This window comes from Stegodyphus dumicola, chromosome 2 (genome assembly GCF_044657685.1).
Source record: "Stegodyphus dumicola isolate Sdum_Otavi_A_Nest chromosome 2, ASM4465768v1".
Lineage (NCBI taxonomy): Eukaryota > Metazoa > Arthropoda > Arachnida > Araneae > Eresidae > Stegodyphus > Stegodyphus dumicola.
Window position 1 is genome coordinate 31,925,449 of NC_140769.1, and position 21,270 is coordinate 31,946,718.

Sequence of the window (21,270 nt, forward strand, 5' to 3'; positions counted from 1 at the left end):
GATAGCTTTTAAAGCTAAGCTTCAATACTGAATACTTTTTCGGCAAATAATTCATTTATTGCTACTAGAACAAAAAACTCAAATTGATCAATGTTTAGAAGAAGTCAAAGAGGAAGTCACAAGACTTGAGAAAGTTTAAGAAGAAAAATATTAAATATTTTATGAATATTAAAAACTTGTAAAAATTAACAGTGATTAGTGAGATTCAATCCTTGGACTGTTGGCAGTCAACAGTCTAATTTGCTAACCACTGAACTAAGAAGAATACAGATATTTTGTGTTTTTATTTTTATGAGTCCCTCCCTTAACAAAAATACAACACTAAAGATAAAAATGAATAGAAAGGAGTTTACATTAATAGGCTACTAGATCATAAGGTCAAAAAATCTTAATATAGCAATTTTTATTGCTACATTATAAGTGCAGGGAAATATCTGTGGCAGAATTTAATTTGCAGGAATTAATGTAAAATGAACAGATTGATAATAATGAAATTCCTTGATACTGCCAATGTAGAATCAGAAATTTTTACAGCATTCACAGAGTGAAAGAAAAGTTTAAAATTTACCTTCTTGAATGAATAATTACTATGACTAAGCTTGGTTCTTTGGTTTTAAATTTTCTTCAAAAGTCAGGGAAATAAAGAAAAATTTATCAGTATTGATATTTCAACCTGTATTGATTGAGAAAATGATTGCAAATTTTATAACATATCTGAAAAACTTCCACTTTTGCAAAAAGCACATCTTTTCTAATTACAAAATCATTCTGTATATACTTCCTTTTCCAATTTACAAATGTCAGATGCAATTCCACCCGAAAGCATAATGAGATAAACATTTTATTTACAAAGATTTTCTCTACCACACCAGTAAAAGATCCATCAAGATCATTTATACTTATTAAAAACGAGATTTCATGTTCCTTTTCTTATATATGATGTTCGTAGCTGTTTGGAAAAAATTATTATTTTCTTTCATATTACAAAAATTATTTTAACTGAACAAATTGATTTCATAAGTTTTCAGCAATATACTGATAAGTGATTAAGCTAATTATAATAATTTGAGGTGTAGATGCTTATAAATTCAAACTTAAAACTCATTTCTTTTTGAAATTTTACATTATTGAGAAATTTTAGGAATAATCACGCTATAAGGAATTATTATATTCTTTGGCATGGGCTGTTGTAGCAAGGGTATTAGCATGTTAAACCGAAAATTGGAAGATGAATGGTTCTAATCTGATCACTGTTGTAGTTCTAGTGTTAAGAACTTCTTTTATATGAAAATCAAGTTAAAAAATTAGCACACAGTATTTTATGCACCAAAATTGCGTCAAAAATTTATAGTGGATTACTATTTAGCAAGCTTATTCAGTGCTTTCAATCAAATAAAAGCAATAAAATATACTTAAAAGTGTATTTAATAATACAGTCAAAAGTCGTTAATTCAGACACCCATAATCCGGACCTCAAAGCTAAAAACTTTCTGCACATGCGCCGCGTTAACACATGCACATAAGCCTTTACGCGTGCACGTAAGACCTTTACGACTGCGCATATGCGTGTACGCAAGCGCAGAATATGTTTTATGTACAACGGACGGTATAAGCTAAAATTATCTAATTATCTATTTCAGTTAATATTGATAATTGCGTTGTTCCTTAATCTTCGAATTGGATCCGGATTATTATTTTTTGCAGACTGTAAGAGCAATTTTATAAAAGTAAACTTGAACTTTCGATTATGTCAAATAGAATTTCCGATGCTGGAGCTCCCAAAGGATCTACAAAACGAAAGTATAATTCGGTGTCCATCAAACAAAAAGTGGAATTGCTGCAAAAAATGGATAAAGACATGAAGAAGGTGACAGAGAGGTTAGTGAAAACAAAAAAATTTCGATTGACAAGTTAGTCGGTATTCTCGGCACAGCAATTAACGGAACTTGAACAGTGGAACTTTGTAACTGAACAAGAAATGATGTCTGTTTATAGAATTTAAGAGAAAGTATTATCACATAAAACGAAACAACTTACATTGAAAGAAATGTTTAATAAAGTAAACAAATAAATATTAAGCTTTTTTTTTTTTGTTAATTTTGATACCCTTTAGATCATAATTGTTCTTTATTTCATAAATTACGTTTTCATATTTTTAATTTTAGAATTTCTGCATGCCATCTTTTGAGATTTAAACTGATGATCTATAATCCTGGAAAAATCGATAATCCAGAATCGCCGAAGTCCCGACGAGTCCGGATTAACGACTTTTGACTGTAGTAGGTGTTATAAAATTAACTTTACTTTCTTGAAAGTCTGGCACTTTGTAACCAACATTTAGCGATTTCCTGATCAAATCTCTTTGAAAATTCAGGCATTTTCTCCTTTCCAATCTTTAGAAGAACTCGATGCAAGTCATAAATAGGTTCCTGGTACTTTGGTGAGGACTAAAAAATAAAATGATAATAATAATATTATAACTTACATTTGGACAATATGAATATTAGCTTTAAAATAAAGTGAGTTAATATTAACAACTCACAGTATTATGTAATAAGGAATAACAATGGGAAAACAATGTAATCAACAAATGCACAAAGTATATTGGTGTGAATTCAGTTGTTTAATCTAGGCAAAAAATGCATAAGCGACATTTGTTTAATCTCCATCCCAATTTTGACTTAGAACAATGGATACCAGGATTCTTGTACATCCGTAGAGTTATTTAGAATTTTTTTAACTCAGGAAATGTGAGACAATCTGCTATGCTCTCGCAAGGATTTGAACTCTGGATCTCTCAATTGCGAACAGGATGTGTTTTCCAATAATATCAAGAAGGCATATAGTAAAAAGAGAGAAAATACCTTACATTCTCCCCTACTTCAAGGGCAACTGGGAAGGAAAGAACCCAATCACCAAATTCTTACGGTGATGAATTACTATGTGTATTAACATAATAAAATAAGATACAAAATTAGTACGAAATTCATTTACCTGTTTTAAATTTGTCAACTTGTAGAGTTTTAATTTTAATTAGCCTATTTTTATGGACTTGGAACTTTACTATCACTTATTTTTATTAGTCTCACCAAGATACAAATAAGTTATAACTATTTAAGTCAAAGTTTTTAAACCTTTGAATATAGAATTTTTGACAATGACTCTCAGCATTACACTCTTCGTTTGCCCAGCTCTGCTATGCTAGCTACCCGGCATTAGTCATTTTGCTAGTTGAAGTTAAATTGTCCACACTGAATTTGAGCCTGCACTTAGTTATGCCATTTTGTATTGTAGACTCCAGCAATAAATCTATTTAAAATTAAATTTTCAACTTTCTGATATCTAATACCTACAGGTGGTGGAGTTTAAATTTGTATGCATACGTGATACAATTGTTAAGTTCAAGCTTTTTAAAAAAGGTTATTTAAAACCTTCTTAGGACTCTGTTGTAATTTTACAGATGGAGCAAAAACTTGCTTTTCAGCCTTAGTAGGATGGAAGCACTGAGTTAATTTACAGAGAAAGAACCCTACAAAATTCCTTAAACAGGGTTCGTACACATTTCTGCACATAGAAATTAAGTACTTTTAAGGACTTTTAAAGACCATTAATGAAAAAAATTAAGGACCTATGAGCAAATAGCAAATTAATAAATTAAATTAAAAATATTATCTATGCCTGAACTTTACTTTTGTAATACCATCCAAAAAATAAAATAGATCCCTAAGTAGGATGCATTATTATTAAACATAACTTAATTAACGTAATTATTAGTAAGTTTGAGTATAAAATATACTTTATGAAATTTATCAAACAGCATTAAATATTTTACACTTATAATAGTTCAGCATATTTGAAAGAAGATAAGTGACATATTATTTCTGTTTTACTAATAGTTATAGTTTCATATTGGATTTTTTTTTTTTTTTTTTTTTTTTTTTTTTTTTTTTTTTTTTATGTCTCATTACTTGCTCAATCTAGAGGTTTAGTAAATAGCCAGGTAGATTTTATGTCAAGCATCATAGGTTAAAATGAGAAGTAAAATCATAATAAGAATGATTTATAACAAAAGACTGACTGTTGTCACCGCTGCTCCTTGCCTAAAGAGACCTGCAGACCAGAACAAACTGAAAGGCCTGATGTGGGCATGGTTAGCTAGTTTTTAAAGTTAGTTGGCTCTGTCTGTTGCAGTTAGTGTCGTAGCTCCATGTAGAGTTCCAGGAGTTGTAACCCAGTTAATATACTTTAAGGTGTCATAGCTCCATGTAGAGTTCCAGGGGTTGTAATCCAGTTAATATACTTTAAGGTTCCAATAAGCCACTAAAGCACCAGAGGTGACACAAAGCTGCTTTGTATTATTTTAGGTCTCACTAGATACGAATAATAAGTTTTACATGAATTTTTACATTTTTGTGTTTTACCTTGTACCATGCAAAGAAATAATGCAATAACTCACTTTAATATGCAGAGATAATTTTTAAGGGTAAGCAATTAGTTATAAATTAAATTAGATAGTTAGATAACCTTAGTCATTATGGATTTACATGACCACCATTAAATTTTACTTATTTTTTAACAATATTGTTAAGAGTCCCTATTAAAATCACAATCTAATAAAATTTCACACTTTAAAATACATGCAATTTATGTCATTGATTCTTAAACGATATTTGGATAATTATACATTAAAAGCTACAAAACATTTATATTTTATAGCAACAACACTCAACAAAATATTTATGCTTCTTTTTAATTTGAAGCCTGGCCAGACATTTTGACTAATTTATATCGATTTCCTTCTCTTTAAGCATCTTTACTAAGAATTAGAAATTTCTCTCAATATGCAAACCAATTTTCTCACTAGTTTCGTGCTTTATCTCCTAACTTGTCAAAATCTCCACAATGTACCTATGAGGGTTTACTTGATCTGGTAATAGTTAAATAGTCCTAAAACTCCCGACAGACGTGAAGCAAATTATCGTTATGTCTCAAAGTAACTACAAAGTCAGACAAAGGTTTAAATAAGCCTCTTATTTAAAAAGAACTTAAAGGTATGATCTTATGTTAACCAAATCAATTAAAGTTTGGGATTATGTAATTAAACAAGAACAATGAAATTCAGACCAAAAAATGTGGACTAGTGGTCAAAGACTATACAATTTAATTTTAATTTCAGCTGGCTCAGTAACTCTATCGTTATAACAAGTTCAAATGTCAGCAGCGATAATGCAAACACAAAAAGTTACAAATTATCAGAGCTGACAGAAACTAATGCAGCGAGCAAGTGGAGATTAAAAACACATTCTGTCTTACACACCAAAAACCTCAGTTTAAAAATTGCCCAAGTGATGTGCATTCTGAGGAGGAAATAGAAACGGGAAATTATAGTAAAGGCTGAAATTATAAACAACTGGGTAATTTACATAATAATACCTATATATATATTTGAAGAATAATTTTCTTTCTCTGTATGTATTCAGTTTCTTTCTTCAACACGCTTCTTTTTCATTTTAGAATTTTTGGATTTAATTAAAGATTTCTGTTATTCTAAAAAAAAAAAAAAAAAACAACTAAATGCATTTAAAATGTATAGAAAAAGGCTGCTAATTTTATTTCTTTAGTTATATTAGTTAGTTATTCACAAGAGATATGAAATATATATGGTAAGGGCGGGTTTCAGAGCTGGTATGGCAGAATTTTTAGAATTTAGTGACACACCCAGCAACAAAATGTAGAAATGGCAAAACTTAGTAGTAGGCATTGGAAGCAGAATTTAGAAAGGCAATAGTTTTCAATTTCTTTATTAATCAAAAAATTTCTTTGTATAATGCCTGTCCATGTGATCAGATTAGAAGCATTTTTAATAGTTTTCATACTTGTGTCTAGTGAAAAGTAGAGAAAATAAAGGGAAGATAAGCATGTTAAGAAAAAGATTCTACTATCAGAAGTAAAACATTCAAATATTATGTTTTCATTGTTCTTCCAGATGTTATCCAAAAGGTAAGAAATTCATTGCAAATTTTCTGTAAAATACATCCATTACATGTTAATACCATAGCGACATTTTTCATTTTGTCTTATTTTTCTAAAATCTTATGGAATCGTGGGTCTATAAATATTGCCTTCAAATCCTTCTAAACTTTCCAAGTTGCAATTTCTAATGTCCCGAAGAAAAACTACAGTTCTGTAACAGCAAACACCCAGAAATATTTTGAGAAAAAAAAAAAAAAAAAAAAAAATCAGACGTAAAAAGTGTGAAATTAATTAATTAATTTTATAGAGAAAACTGATGCATATTCTGAGAAATCGGAATACTCTGAGACAATTACATGAGAAAACTCTCATCATGCAAAATTGAAAAGATATTTTTTAATTAATATGTTACTTTTTAAATATAATTTCAATATAATACCATTATTTTAATGAAATTTATCAATGTTAGAGTGTTTAAAAAAATCGTAGAAAAATTCCCAGCTCTTGGAATTTAAAATTTTCAATAGAAACTGATCTTAAAAATCGCCAAAATGTTGATAAGTCGCCAAACTTAGATCCTTTCAATAAAAGAATTCACATCCTGAAAAGCGAAAAATTGTTTAAGAGCTCTTCATTAGAAAAAGTGAAATAATTTCGAAATACTTGTTTCACTTCGTGCTCAGAAACTCGAGTATCCCATCATTTATATTAGAAATAGGAACAAATCATAACCCATTCAAATAACCATATTTATCAGTGAATCGCCAAAAATATACCTCCAAACTGCTAATTCACACTCAAAATGGCAGTCGTAAAAACAGACAGAAATTTCATATGATTAAAATTAAGGACCTGCTGCCGATTTTGGCCAAAATTAAGGACATTTAAGGACCAAAAATCGATTTCAAAAAACTTAAGGACTTTTAAGGACTCTTAAGGACTGTATAAACCCTGTTAAATGACTACAATAACAATTTTATAGAGAAATTAAAGATCTGATGTTGTACTGAAGTTAAATTACAAAATACTGTATATTGCAAAACAGTGGCAATATGCAAAGTTGCATGAATAATAAATCTTGTGCTAGAATATTGCAACATAATGGTCCTAAAAGCTGAAAAGACTATTACAGATACTTCCAATGTTAAAAAGATAATAACTTCAACAACTCAAGCTGTGACTGAAAAAGGTCTGATATCTATGTTAATGTAAAAGGCTCTAAAACCTTCAGCAAGTGACTGTCGGACACCTTGACATTGAGAATGCACTTTTATTTTTAGAAGACTCACATTGGGTAGTACATATCAGAATACATATTTTTACAAAGGATCTTTGATATGGACTATCTGTGATGCTTAATAGTTGATCCGTTGATACTGATAATCCAGACTGTGTTTTGTGATACTTGCAAAACACAGTCTGGATTAATTAAATATAACAGGACACTTCCCCATCCACCTGCATGAAAAATATTCTACAGTGATTCTCTGTTAATGCGACATGGCATTAATACAGTAAGACCAAATTTCTTTGAAGATACTCATTGATATGTCCTTATAGTTAAAACAAATCTCAACAGTTTAGCTGTCGAATGACCTTCTGAGGCAGCACAACCAAAAGATATCAGAAGGGGGAAATCACTCACATTGAGTACTAGCTCACAGCCTTTCTGAAAATTACATTTTCTTAGCCTTTAATTTTCAGACTTCATGGACTAATCTTTAATGGACACAGCTGCTGAATTTATTCCAATCTCTCAATGTTGTTGAGATCTTTCTTCATCTACAGTTCTTTTCTTCTACAATTTTTATTTCTTGTCTTCTTCTCAACTAGTTAATATATTATAAACTCTTCTTGATAATACGTTTTTAAATTTCACACTAAGGAGGTGCATGATGATAATCCAAAATCACTTTAAAAATGCCTTTTATCATGTTTTTGTCATATTTCTTTTATTACATTTTGTTTAAAGATCTAGTCTTTAAAACAAACTTCCTTCTATAAAAGTTTGCTAATAATAGCTGCGTATTTTCACAGTATCAATAAGTCATATAAAAATTAAAATCTTCTAAGTCAATAATTTCAACATGACCCAAATAATAATTAAATTTTACTTACTTACAAGTGGACTACTTTAAATGAATATAACAAAGAAAACTACCATTTTCTTTATTTTTTGCCCATTTTTAAAAAACAGAAATGATTTCAAATAAAAATGAATGCTTTATTATAAATAAATGAACAGATAGATAAATAACATTATACAAGATTGACTAGATCATTACAAAAATGAAATAGCATATGAAACTGCTTATTTTTTAAGAACATTAATATTTCTAAAAAATGTAGTTTGAAAGGCTATATGATTCAAATAAACAGTGGTGGCCAAAATTGTGGACACTTTTGAAAATTTGTATGTTCTTGAACTTTGTATGCTTATAGAAAATGTTACATTTTGCAAAATGCAAACTTGTATATAACATTTTAAAGAGAATTTATTACTGAATTCAATACAAAACACAAAATTCAATTATTTGCAATACAAAAAAAGTTATATGTACTTTAATATAAATAAAAAACACAGTTATGAAGTGGTTTGTAATGTCTAGCTTTCCTGGTCAATCACTGTTCTTGTTCTGAGAATCAATCAAATGTTAGTAACTGCCAGTAGAAGCTGACATCATGTTTACACTTGAAACAATTCATTATTTTGTTTTGTTCTGTAGAAGGAGGACCTGTTTCTTATACAATGCAATTACAAGTAGGAATTTTTGTAAAAATTTTTAATATTTAGTCAAGAAGCAATGACATCAAATAAAAGAGTAGATTGGACACCTAGAAAGAGATGTAATATTATTGTGTTACGAGAAAGTGGTCTTTCCTATGCTGAAATTGCAAGACAGGTGGGTGGTTCAGTGACTACATCTGGAATCTGAAAGTTTTGTTTACGATATCAGGAGACAAATTCAATAAAAAAACAAAGAAGGAAAAGGCCAAAAAAGGTGCACCACATCTATTGATGACAGAAGAATAAAAAGACTATGTCTCCAAGATAGAAAAATGTCATCAGCGGCCATCAGAAGTGATCTGAATGATGCTGGTGTTTCTGTCAGTTCAAGAACAATCAGGAGAAGATTAACAGATGTTGGACTGAGAGGTAGAATTCCACGAAAAAAGCCTTATCTTAATTTTCAGCAACGAAAAAAAGGACTACAGTGGTCAAAGGAACACATTAATTGGACAGATGATCAGTGGTCACAAGTTATATGGAGTGATGAAACTAAGATATCGTTATTCGATAGTGATGGGCGAAAATATGTAAGACGTAGAATAGGAGAAGAGCTACATCCTGACTGCATTCAAGCAACTGTGAAGAACCCAGTTAGTGTTATGATTTGGTCATGCATGTCAGCAGATGGTATTGGTTGCCTTCATGTCATCGATGGGACACTGAGAACCTACTTTTGACACTATTCTAGAACCAAAACTTCTACCTTTCATCAGAGATCTCTTTCCCAACAATGCTTCGTTTATTTTTCAGCAGGATTCTGCTCCTTGCCACATGGCCAAAATATCGAAAGAGTGGTTTCGTACAAAGAGCATTAAATTTTTGTCATGGCAGGGAAACAGTCCTGACCTCAATCCTATTGAAAATTTGTGGCAAAGTTTGAAAACTCTAGTCTGAATGAGGCGCCCATCAAATAAAAGGGAACTAATTGAGGCTATAATTGTTTCCTGGCATCATGTAATAATGAAAGAAGAGCTTAAAACTCTTGTCAACTCAATGAAACGTCGATGTGAAGCTGTAATAAAAAATAAAGGGTACCCTACTAAGTACTGATAACTCACTGTAACCGTCACTATCTAATTTATATCAATAACTATTATTGTTTAACTTTTTTTGTATTGCAAATAATTGAATTTTGTGTTTTGTATTGAATTCAGTAATAAATTCCCTTTAAAATTATATATACAAGTTTGCATTTTGTGAAACGCAATGTTTTCTATAAGCATACAAAGTTCAAAAACATAAAAATTTCCAAAAGTGTCCGCAATTTTGGCCACCACTGTATATTATTTAAAAAAAATATCATCAATTTATGAATGCAAACCACAACTGTCTTTTCTGTGAAACAAGTGCAGTTGAACTTTAGCATACATATCTCAAAATACAGACTGATACAGAGAAATGTACAGAATTTGTAGAAAGTTATGATCATTTTACCTGAACAAGATTTCTTCTCAAGTTCAAAGTTGGCAGAATTTCATCAAAAAGCAAAGCATGCTTGGATGAACTATTTTCATGCTCAATTAAATTGAATATTGCTTTTACACTCTGCTGCAAATCAGTCAACATATGCATTCTAATTTAGAAAACAAAAGCAATTAGTGCAATTAGATAACTTTTTAACATCTAATAATTTAGATTTCCTAATAACAATAATTAGTAGAATAACTAAACCTACTTTTGAGCATCTAATAGTGTTAATATACATGAAAGTAGATAAAAATCTCTTAGTCACCATAGCAATAAATTTGACTTAAATTCAAAATAGCAAATAATGAGTATTATGGAAGCTGTATTTTCAAAACAAAAATGTCACATTTATTATGCATACATGATTGATAAGTAAGTAATATGTAAAGGAATATTTAAGAAATAAAAGCATAACTGCATGCATTTTTCATCATTCAGAGAACACATAAGATAATAATTAGAAAAATTTGGATTCCGATTCTTATTTGTGTATGTGATTGTTAATTACCTTACGAGATGTTCATAACCTCTTATGTAAGATCCTTTTTCCATAGAAGCAGCTGATAATGGTGCCATCTGATTACTTCTGATATACTTTGCTTGATACTCAAAACCTTTCATGTCCTTTAAAAAGAAATACAATTAAGAAAACTTATTTCAGTATATAAATAATCTGATAAAAAAAACAATTGCAAGAATCCATCTACAAAATAAGGCAAATACACACCTTTAAAATTACATATCAAATTTAAACAATGACGGCAGCCAAATTAAAAAAAAATATGTAAAGCTGATATAATATAAAATTGAAGGTATTTTATTATTAATTTTATAAAAAAGAGTGTATGAAAAAAATATGTAACAAACATTAAGCATACTAAACGTTTGTTTAAATAAATATTTAGGAATTAAATATATCATAATAATACTAATGAAATTCCATAACAGTAACTATTCTAAAATGTGCATTGAATTTGATAGTGTGTATTAATCTTAAACAATAAATTATTCTACAATTCCCATCTTTATGAACAAAATTACATATGAGGTCTGCTATTTATATTTCTGGCCTGATAATGGAAAAAAAAAAAAAAAAAAAAAAAAAAGGTTTAAGATCGAAATTGGTTTTACTGTTTTTTAAAATATTCTTCATGAAGATCAATACACTTTTGCATACATTTGAACCAATTTTTGAAGCACTTTTTCCACTCTGTTTGAGATAACTCCCAAACGTGCATTTTTAATACATCAACTGCTTTTTCAGGTGTCGCAAATCATTGACCACGTAATTTATTTCAGATGTGTGAGAATAAAATATCATTGTGTGCAAAATCAGGGCTGTACAGCAGATGACCTATCAATTCGATATTTTGGCCCATAAGAACTTCCTTTGTTTGAATCAATGTGCGAGAGTTTGCATTGTTGTGATGAAAAATGACTTACCTCTTCTGTTTTTTTTTTTTTTTTTCTATTTTCTCCAATGACTTCTAGCAAACAAATGATCAAGTGCCATTCAGAATTGACCGTCCTGTGTTGCTCTAACCCCATTATCGCCACTTGATCAGTAATGCCGAAGAAACAGGCAATCATTTGCTTCAATGCGCTTCTTCCATGAACAACTTTTGTTGGATTTGGCTCGTCTTGGAAGACCCATAAATCGACTGTTATTTTGTTTTGGGCTCATATGCATAGATCCATGATTTGTCACCTGTGTAGATGTTATATACAGCCTATAATGCACCTTGAACATATTTTTCCAACATTTCCTTGCACCAATCAACACAAGCCTTCTTTTGAGCATTTATCGGATTATGCGAGATTCAACGTGAACAAATTTTTTTTACAGCCAAATATTCATGTAATATATTATTGATGCTTGTCATATTAATGCCCAAAAATGCCTCAATATCACGATATGTCACATGACAATTTTGCTTTATCAGTTCACACAAAGCATCAATATTTTCTGGCACAACAACCGATTTTGGATACCTTCACAAAATTCATCTTGGAGAGAACGCTGATTACAATTGAATTCGTTATGTCAGATTTTACAGTGCTGTAGGATGGTGCTTTAACACTGCATAAAGAATTAAGTTCAGCAAAGCATTGTCTTAAGTTCAGAGAAGCATAGTCTTGATAATCCACATCCAAAGTTATGAAAAATAATCACACGAAAATGTTCACAATTCAATTCCATTTTTTGTCCAAGATGAATTTTTCAATTTACTATAAACAACACAAATCACATTAAAATGGCAAAATGTTCTGAAGAAGTTATGGCTAAAAATACCAAACTTTCAATTGGAATTGTCTGCGGTAGCCTAGCAACACTTACTGTTGCTAAGGTCAGAAATATAAATAACAACCTTCGTACTACTGCACTTCTGTTTTCAAGTAAGTTAGACTAACATTAACCTGTTACAGGACTATGTTCTCCTAAAATTACAAAATCTAAGTTTGAAAACACTTAAATGAAAATTAGATATTTTCATTTATATCTTATTAACAAAGAGATGTCTGAAACATTTGTTTTGTTTTATAAGTTATACTTAAGATTAACCATAATGATAGTTGACTACAATTAAACTATAAATAAAAGAATTTCCCAAAGATTACATGGAAAACAGATATATAAGCTATGTTAATGTATAGTCACATTTTTTAACTCTTAATTATTTAAATCAATTGTTGTTCTTTATAGGTAAAATAAAATTAATTTATTTAAATTTTAAAATATTTTTCTTTAAGTAAAATAAAAAATAATGCTATAAAAAGTATATATTTTAAGAAGCTATTAAATTAAATTTTGATGAATGTATATGAAATTTAGTAAATTAGCTGACAATTTGTTTCTAATATCAGTTCTTAAAAATTCCTCAAAGACTAATTTCCCTGCACATGTAAGTAAATTTGATTAGTTTATATATATGTATCATTTCTTTATCTATATTTTATTATATCTTTATATACATTTTAAATAACAAAACATTACAAAATCAATACATGGAACTTCAATTTATTACTTTTAAATCTGATATTCTAAAACAAGATTTTTTTGGGGGGGGGATTTGGAAGTTTAAAAAATGGAGAATGTTAGGACAAAGAGATATGCAATAGCAGTTATATGAACTTCAGAAAGTACATAAAATTAAAAACAAGAATTCTTTCCACCACACCACACACAACTTCAAATACTACCTTTTTATTTGAAAGGTAAAGAATGTTTCCAACTCCAGTTGTCCAATCAGAATTATTACTTTCCTGAAAGAAGATGGTAGCATTGAAATTGTTTTTAAATCGCATGATAAAATTTAAATAAACTAAGCTTCAGGAATGTTTTTAAAATATATATACACACACAAATTTAGGATAATTTCAAATTTTACATGATAGATATTAATACATATTTTTGAAAATTTTTACAAATATTTTCCATGCATCCTCAGATTATGAAACATAATAACAGAAACAGGCATAAATTAGTAAGCAACACATAGTAATAAGAACAAACATAACAAGTAAGCTCAAAAGCAACTCTAATAAGAATACAGAAAATTCTAAAAATGAAGAAATGTGAGTATGGAAACAAAGAAAGATGAAAGTCAACAGCTGACAGTACAATTCTCCGTTAATATATTTATGGCATCACGATGGGATGTAAAGCTAGGATGTATATTTGAATTACTGAATTTCAGCAATGTTATAGTTCAAGGATTCTCAACCGCTGAAGAATTTCTTTTTAAGAAGGGTATTTCACGATTTTTGGGAAGGGAACACTTTCTGACATGAGACTTGCAGGCTCTAATAAAAAAAATCTGATGTGTACACCACATGACTTCCTTGTACGGAATACTAAATTATACGCATTTTTTCTTGCATTTTATTTAAACTTATTAGATTGAATTAAACCTACTTCGCTGACAGTGCATAAACCACAACAGAATAAATATATTCTTTAAAATTCACTTTGTTTACCATAGCGACACTCTGGCGCTAGGTTTACTTAACAGTATTATATTTCGTTCATATTATAAATCAGAATGCACAAAATTTATATCATTTAAAGAATTAGCTAATTGTTGCCACATGTTCTATTCAAATACTATAATAAAACTAGAACTATGTATAAAAGAAATTAAGCAAACAAAACAAAAAAGAAACAGTTTTTCACAGACGATTGAGTATTTCTCATTCAATTAATTCAGTTTTCACTTCGGGACAAGGCAAAAATACATAAACAAACATACTATACAAAATAGCTGTATTAAAAATTATGAAGTAAATCTTAAATGCTTATTTCCTCGAAAAAATTCCTGAAAGGATTAAGCATGATTTAAATAATAAATGAAGGCATTATCTTTTCCAGATTTTGACTAAAACACTTAAATTCCCTGACTTTTCCCTGAATTTTTTGGTCAATTTCCAAATTCCCTGACTTTTTCCAGTTTCCCTGGTTTTCCAGGTAGCATGGCAACCCTGTTTGTTGTTGCGAAGCTAAGTTTCTCTAGATTGGCAACAAATCCGCTACTCAGCTGTTTCACATGTAAACAAGAGCAATGACCGCCATCAAATTAGGCTTAGCGGCACTTAAATTTTAAAATTGTTGATAATTCTAAAAATATTGCATACAGATTTACTAAAGGCATAAAACCCTTAACCGGAAGATAAAAACAACATAATTCAATCATTTTTAAAGCAAAAAATGTACAATTTACAAACATATAAGAGTAAAGAAACTGAGATCACTGAGCCGGGTAACAGAGTGGATATATCTATAAATATATCTATATACGTTTGACACGGCTGATTGAAACCAAAATACGAAGTGCACATCTACATGTTATAGTAGCCTTATATACAAAATTTCACCGTTCTGAGGCTACTCGTTTTTGAGTTATGCTAGATACGTACGCACGTACGTACATACGTTCGTACAGACGCCATGAAAAATTCTCTTCAGAATTCATTTTAAAGCAGTTTTTTAGTTTTTTTGGAGGAAAAGAGTCTTTTATTCTGTCCTTAGGAACAGATATCAGGCAAAAACATTGTTAAGTTGCACTCGAAATTGGTCAAAGTGGATATTTTCGTTGAAATATGCTGCCTGAAGCTTTTCGCGATTACAATACTTCCTTTTTACTTCGTACAAGGAAGTAAAAATTCAAAAGCAATAACTATTTTAAATTGCATGGGCTTATTTTAAATCACATGATCGAAAAGGTCCAAAAAACACTAAATTTAGTACATGCAGTGAAATCAACCAAAATGTACTTACATGTATTAATTAAAATATTTTATGCATTAATGAGCATATAAGTAATAACTATTTATTCAACATTTATAAATACAATCATAGTTCACTTTTAGAACATACTGCATTTCAGTTTTACCTAGTATTTGAAAAGCACTTCTTAAATAAAATGTATGAGGGTAAAACTTGGGGAACAAAGCATCAAAATCAGTATTGTAGCTTATCGTCACTCAGCTTGCATATCAAAAGTTTCTAACTTGCATGGGTTTATTTTATTTTATTATTTTCTTTGGCACCATGAATTGCAAATTATTATTGAAGTTGTGGGTACTGAGACAGAAGATATGGTGGCATGATTATAATAGCAATCAAGTGGAAAATACTTGAAAGTTTTCTTACATCTTGCAAAAATGACTCTAAACTTTGCCAGTTTGCTAACTTCCAGGCTGCTTCAACTCTATATTGATTTAAACTTTCATTCCATTCTGGTCTTAAAAAAATAAAGAACACACACAAAATAATTATTATATAAAGAAGACATTTTAATCTTAACATATATTACATATCAAATGAGCCACACAAAATATTTTACCTATCATTTAAGATACCATTTGCATATGAGATTGCAGTAGATGGCTGATCCATGCCAAGGAAACATTTCAGAAGACCTCGATAATAGGTAGCTTCATCAGGATATAATTTAATTGCTTTTTCATAACAAGCGAAAGCAGCTTGCATATCACCTAAATACAAAATTATGCTTAAATTGAATTCATATGACAAATACACATATGACAAACACAGAGGCTCACAACCAGATATTATAAGAGTCCCATACATAAAAGTTCAATATTCTTTGGCTAATCGTTTTCGAGTTATGCAAGATACTTACAAATACACAGAAGCCATAAAAAAACCACTTTTGAATATATTTTGGGAAAAAGAGTCCTTTATTCTATCTGTACATACAGACATCAAGCAAAAAAAAATAGTCGAAATCAATTTGGGAATAGTCAAAATAGATATTTTCATTGAAACATGATATTCAAAATTTTTCCCAATTACAATACTTCCTTTACTTTGTATAAAGAAGTAAAAAAGAGTATTCTTGTACACATTAGCAGCATGCTAGATTAGAAGTTATACTTTTGCTTTTGTATCAGCAGTAAACAGTTTCAGCATTATTTGAAAATAACACTAGCTTTATTTAACATTCTTCATTCTTGTAAAAATACACTGCCTCAGGCTTTAATGATTGGTGTGTCCATATATTAAATCAAGTTAATTTATTATCATAATGATAATGTACATTATATTTACATCAATGAATTAATTATTGTTATTAAGTAAAATAACAAATAAATGAAACATTTATGCTTGCTCAGAGTACTTTTTGGAATTTTGTACAATATATACTTATTTCATTGGGCAACAAATTTCTTTCCTATTTAATGCCAACTTCAATAAGGTACAAAAGCTTTCTCAATGAAAAAACACCACTTACATATTGAAATTCCATTACCCAGACTAAAGAAATTCTCAATCTTATAGTTAGTTATAAAGCAATAACATATTCAAATGTAGTGATCTTGTCTGAACAAACTAGATAATGATTAGATTTTTTGATTAAGGCAAAGGAAAAAACATTGCCTTATTCAAAGACTTTTTAAGGGAAACCACCTTATATCCCCATAACACATGGGGAAAACCACAAAAATGTCAGGTAGCCAACTAATGATAGAATATGAACAAAGAGTGCTCAGAAATTTTAATTGTTCAGCCACTAGTGGGCAAACTAGAGAAAATTATGGTACACACATTCAACAGAAGCAGTTCAGTAACAATATCAAGAACATTTTGGAATTCTCCATAAATAAATTACCAAATATCACCATAAAAAGATACATAATTTTTAAAATGCTCATTTATTCATATAGCCAACATATGATATAACAACTCTCACAGAACTAATGAAAAAGGGATGCTTTACTAAATGATTATCATATGAAAAATTGGTAAAGGTACTTGAAAATTGGTAAAGAAATTAACTACAAATATATTGATAACTACTGCAAGTTAAATTATTTATATGTTTGGGATAAAGATTAAATTAACTATCAAATCAATAAAATTATAATTACTAAAATTTTGTGTACAGAAACTTTTATTTTTTCATTTAATTTATGAAAAGTCTGAACTTTCTCAGCAGCACTTCAGGTTCATTTATTGCACTATTTATCTGTTATGTTCAGATGCCCTTCACTACACTTTTATTGAATAATCATTTGTATTGATTTGTTGAGAATTCAGTTAACATGCAGTTAAATCATATTTGGTAAAATTCTCTGCATATCAATTGTAAGAATTTAATCAACTGTCAAATTTAATGAATTGTAACAATCCCATAAGTTGAAGTTTTCCAGGTTACTCAAGTGTATCACCACCCTTCTGAAACAAAGAGTTTTTCACGTGTTTTGCTATCTCAGTTAACAAAGCAACCATTAGATTTATGATCAGATTCCTATTTTTAATAATTGTACTAATGTATTTTTTGAAACTTTGGAAATTTTCGCCTTAGAAGCAATTTGCTTCCTATGGATTCTAAAATCATGAATTCGGTATTAACTGATAAATCAAAGTGCTTAATTTTTGGTAATGGAAACATTGTTGATGTTTACAAACAAATGTCAGTAGAACAGAGGGAGGGATTGATGTAGAAAATGACAATTTTCGTAAAATTGAAAAAATAATGGCAGACAATGAATAAATAATCAATAACAATAAAAAAGATTTAACAGTCAGAAATCCACCCAGCTTAAAGAAATTTGCTACATCTATAGAGAATGCATGTGAAAACTAGATGTTAAAGAGGTATTACTCAGCTCAACATGGAACAAAAGATGAATCCTTTAGACCCTTATGCTACTGTTTAACTTTTATGAAAGTTAAAACTTAGCATGGCATAAAATCATTTAAATAATTTTGGGATATATGCAGTGGGAAACATCTGAGCACAATTACAGTTAAATTTGCAAATTTATGACCTTAAGAAAGAAAACGAATGATTTGTTCATAGAAATTGGTTTCTTTATCTTATTTGTGCATTCAAGAAAGTCTTTATAACAATTTTTGTCAAACAGATTGTTACACTGAGAGGAAAATTCAATTACATTAATGAAAAATGGATCTTATGGGACACTACAGTAGGACTGGCTATCATACAAAAGTTAAAAACAATGTCAGTCACCTATATGTGCAGATGCATATAATACATACATACTATTTAGAGTTACAAACAAACAAAGCTGTTACAAAGCTTAATTCAAAGTGTTCTTACATTTCATACAACACTAAAAAAAGTAATCATACATTAAAATGTGTCCTTACACTACTGTCGAAGGAATAAATAATTATTTAATGAAAGTTTGTAGAAAAATGCTAAAGACTGAAAAATATATATATTAAATTTAAAAGTACTTGGACTATTTGAACTAACCAGTTGCTTCATTTTCTAGTATTAAGTCCATTAAACTAGGCTCATCTTTTCTTATAGCAGCTACTCCTGCAACTCCGTCTGGTTCATTCAAAGCAGAATAAATTTTCTAAAAAATAATAATATAACAATAATTTTTTGGAGCAGTGAAATACAACTTTTACTAGGTCTCCAATATTTTTTATTACTGTCAGTTTAATCAAAATACTGTTGGTCATTGTTTAGCAAATACTTATTCTACTAAATAGTTCAACATGAGTATTTATTTACATATGATGAGCACTTACCTGAAGGAAACTAATATTATTGTTTAATTCATCTGAATGTTCTTTTAAATGCTGCTCTAAATGCATAAGAGCTCTTGCATATGCTTCACAAGAAAAAGATGCTTTTGCTAAAAGTATTTGTGGAATTCTGGATAAAAAATTATTCACAATATTGATACTTGCATCTTGAGACATTTTGGCCCCTATTAATACAAATGAAAATTAAAAAATGATGTAAACTGTAAAAATAAAATCACAGGCTTTATAATGCTGTTCAAATTAGCAAAATACTCAGATGGTCGATTTTGTTTATTATCAGTGTTACTTTACTAAATTTAACAAATCACATCTGGTGGGATAAGTAAACATTCAAATTCATTGACCAAAATTCTTAAATTGAAGTTTTTAGGAACTGAAAAGGAACAGATACTTGCAAAAGCATTTTTCTAAATGGTTCACATTAAAAAATTTCCTAACAGAATGTCTAAACAAAGTCGGAAGCTACATCCGAAGCTCCGCAAACTGCCTACCTCTTTATTACATCATCCAACTCATGAATCTACAAGAAGCCAAATAAATTCTTAAGAGCATCAGTGGCATGAAAGCTTAGCTTTCATACAAGGAATAAGCTCAAATATTTCCCCTATAAAGATATTTCTATTCTTGCAGGTATCTACAACACTTCTTTGCAATTATCATCTTCCAGGTCTTAGGTTATGTGCAAGTATTAGTTTAATTTTAAAGTTAAGATCACATGCTGCCGAAAACACTAGAAGCTCGTTTTGCCTACTTTTACTACCGCAATTTTTAATTTTACTAATTCCTGTTCAAGAAACAAACAATCCTGGCTTTTAGAAGGTACAATCTATCTCAGTGAGCAAGTGAGAATATCTGAATTCATCTCTGCTTCATTCAGAATAAAGAATGTTCATCTTCAAGGATCAGGCTTTAGTCCCTTTTTTTATTTTATTTATAGATATGGTTTTCTTCAGGTGCCAACTTGGAAAATCATTCACGAAATTTCCTGCTTAAAAGTTCACATATTCCACTATGTGTTGATATTATGTACAAGGGAAATTAGTATTTTTTCAATGCATAAAACTGGTCAATAAATGGATTAAATTTCTAGGAAAATAGATGTCTACAAATCAGCAGAGTGCAGATCAACTGAGTCCAATGTGAAAAGTATTTCAGCATTGAAACACTGTATACCTAACTGAATTTATTCCCATTAGACTTTGATAGATAATGCTGCAATGTACCAGCAATGTTGGCTAGTCATTAGTAGAGTAGCCTTTTAGAACTCAATACCAAACAAAATCGTCATCACAGCTCAGATGAATACATCCATACATAGTGATGGCATTACATGGCCATGGATGTTTAAAAACAATGCTAATGGTTTTACTAATGAGATTTATCATGAGAATTTTGTTAAGAAATACTATTACTCTACATGCTCTCCAATGAATTTTTGTCACTACTATGCATTTTATGAAATTTTGGCATCAATGATTCACTTCAGTTCATGTTATGAATGACACAATTGGACAAACTGGTCTCTTCTAGCCTCTCTCATTTATTTGTGCATACTGAGATATAGTGTTAATGCCTCCTTAACTTTTATAGGGATTCATAATCTGCAGTATAATATAGCTTTATCTTTTATACTCCTTCTGATATGTGTTTCCCTTTATTGCTGTGAGTTACTATTCAGAAATTAGCCTTAAAACTTTTAATCATTTGCTTATTCTGTCCTGGAGCCTGGCCAATGCTTATTCTGTCTACAGACCATGGAATTATATACATATTGAATGTTTTTCAATGTATTTTATATATTTGTGTTCTTAAAGTTTAAGGCTTAATATGTAGTATTAATTAGCGAGAATACTGTTAACTTTTATGCAAAGCAAACCATCTACCAAAATCAGTTTTCAACTACATGTTACCAGAAATATAAATAACAATGTGCTATCAGAAATCTATACACGCTTTATCAGACAAAAGTACATATTGTACTGCATCAAGA

The 21,270-nt window shown here is 29.6% G+C and overlaps 1 protein-coding gene across 5 annotated transcripts in view; it reads right to left on the reverse strand.

Moving 5' to 3' along the window:
- Positions 1-21,270, reverse strand: part of LOC118192119 (serine/threonine-protein kinase ATR-like) — a 391,326-nt gene that overhangs the window by 162,801 nt on the left and 207,255 nt on the right. For all 5 annotated transcript variants that reach the window (XM_085810548.1, XM_085810547.1, XM_085810546.1 and 2 more), the window contains 8 exons: positions 19,263-19,444; positions 18,979-19,084; positions 16,075-16,225; positions 15,882-15,972; positions 13,433-13,495; positions 10,740-10,855; positions 10,199-10,337; positions 2,305-2,447 (listed from right to left, as the gene is read on the reverse strand). In XM_085810548.1, the coding sequence (XP_085666674.1) occupies positions 2,305-2,447; positions 10,199-10,337; positions 10,740-10,855; positions 13,433-13,495; positions 15,882-15,972; positions 16,075-16,225; positions 18,979-19,084; positions 19,263-19,444 (991 nt within the window). The remainder of the gene's footprint in view (positions 1-2,304; positions 2,448-10,198; positions 10,338-10,739; positions 10,856-13,432; positions 13,496-15,881; positions 15,973-16,074; positions 16,226-18,978; positions 19,085-19,262; positions 19,445-21,270) is intronic.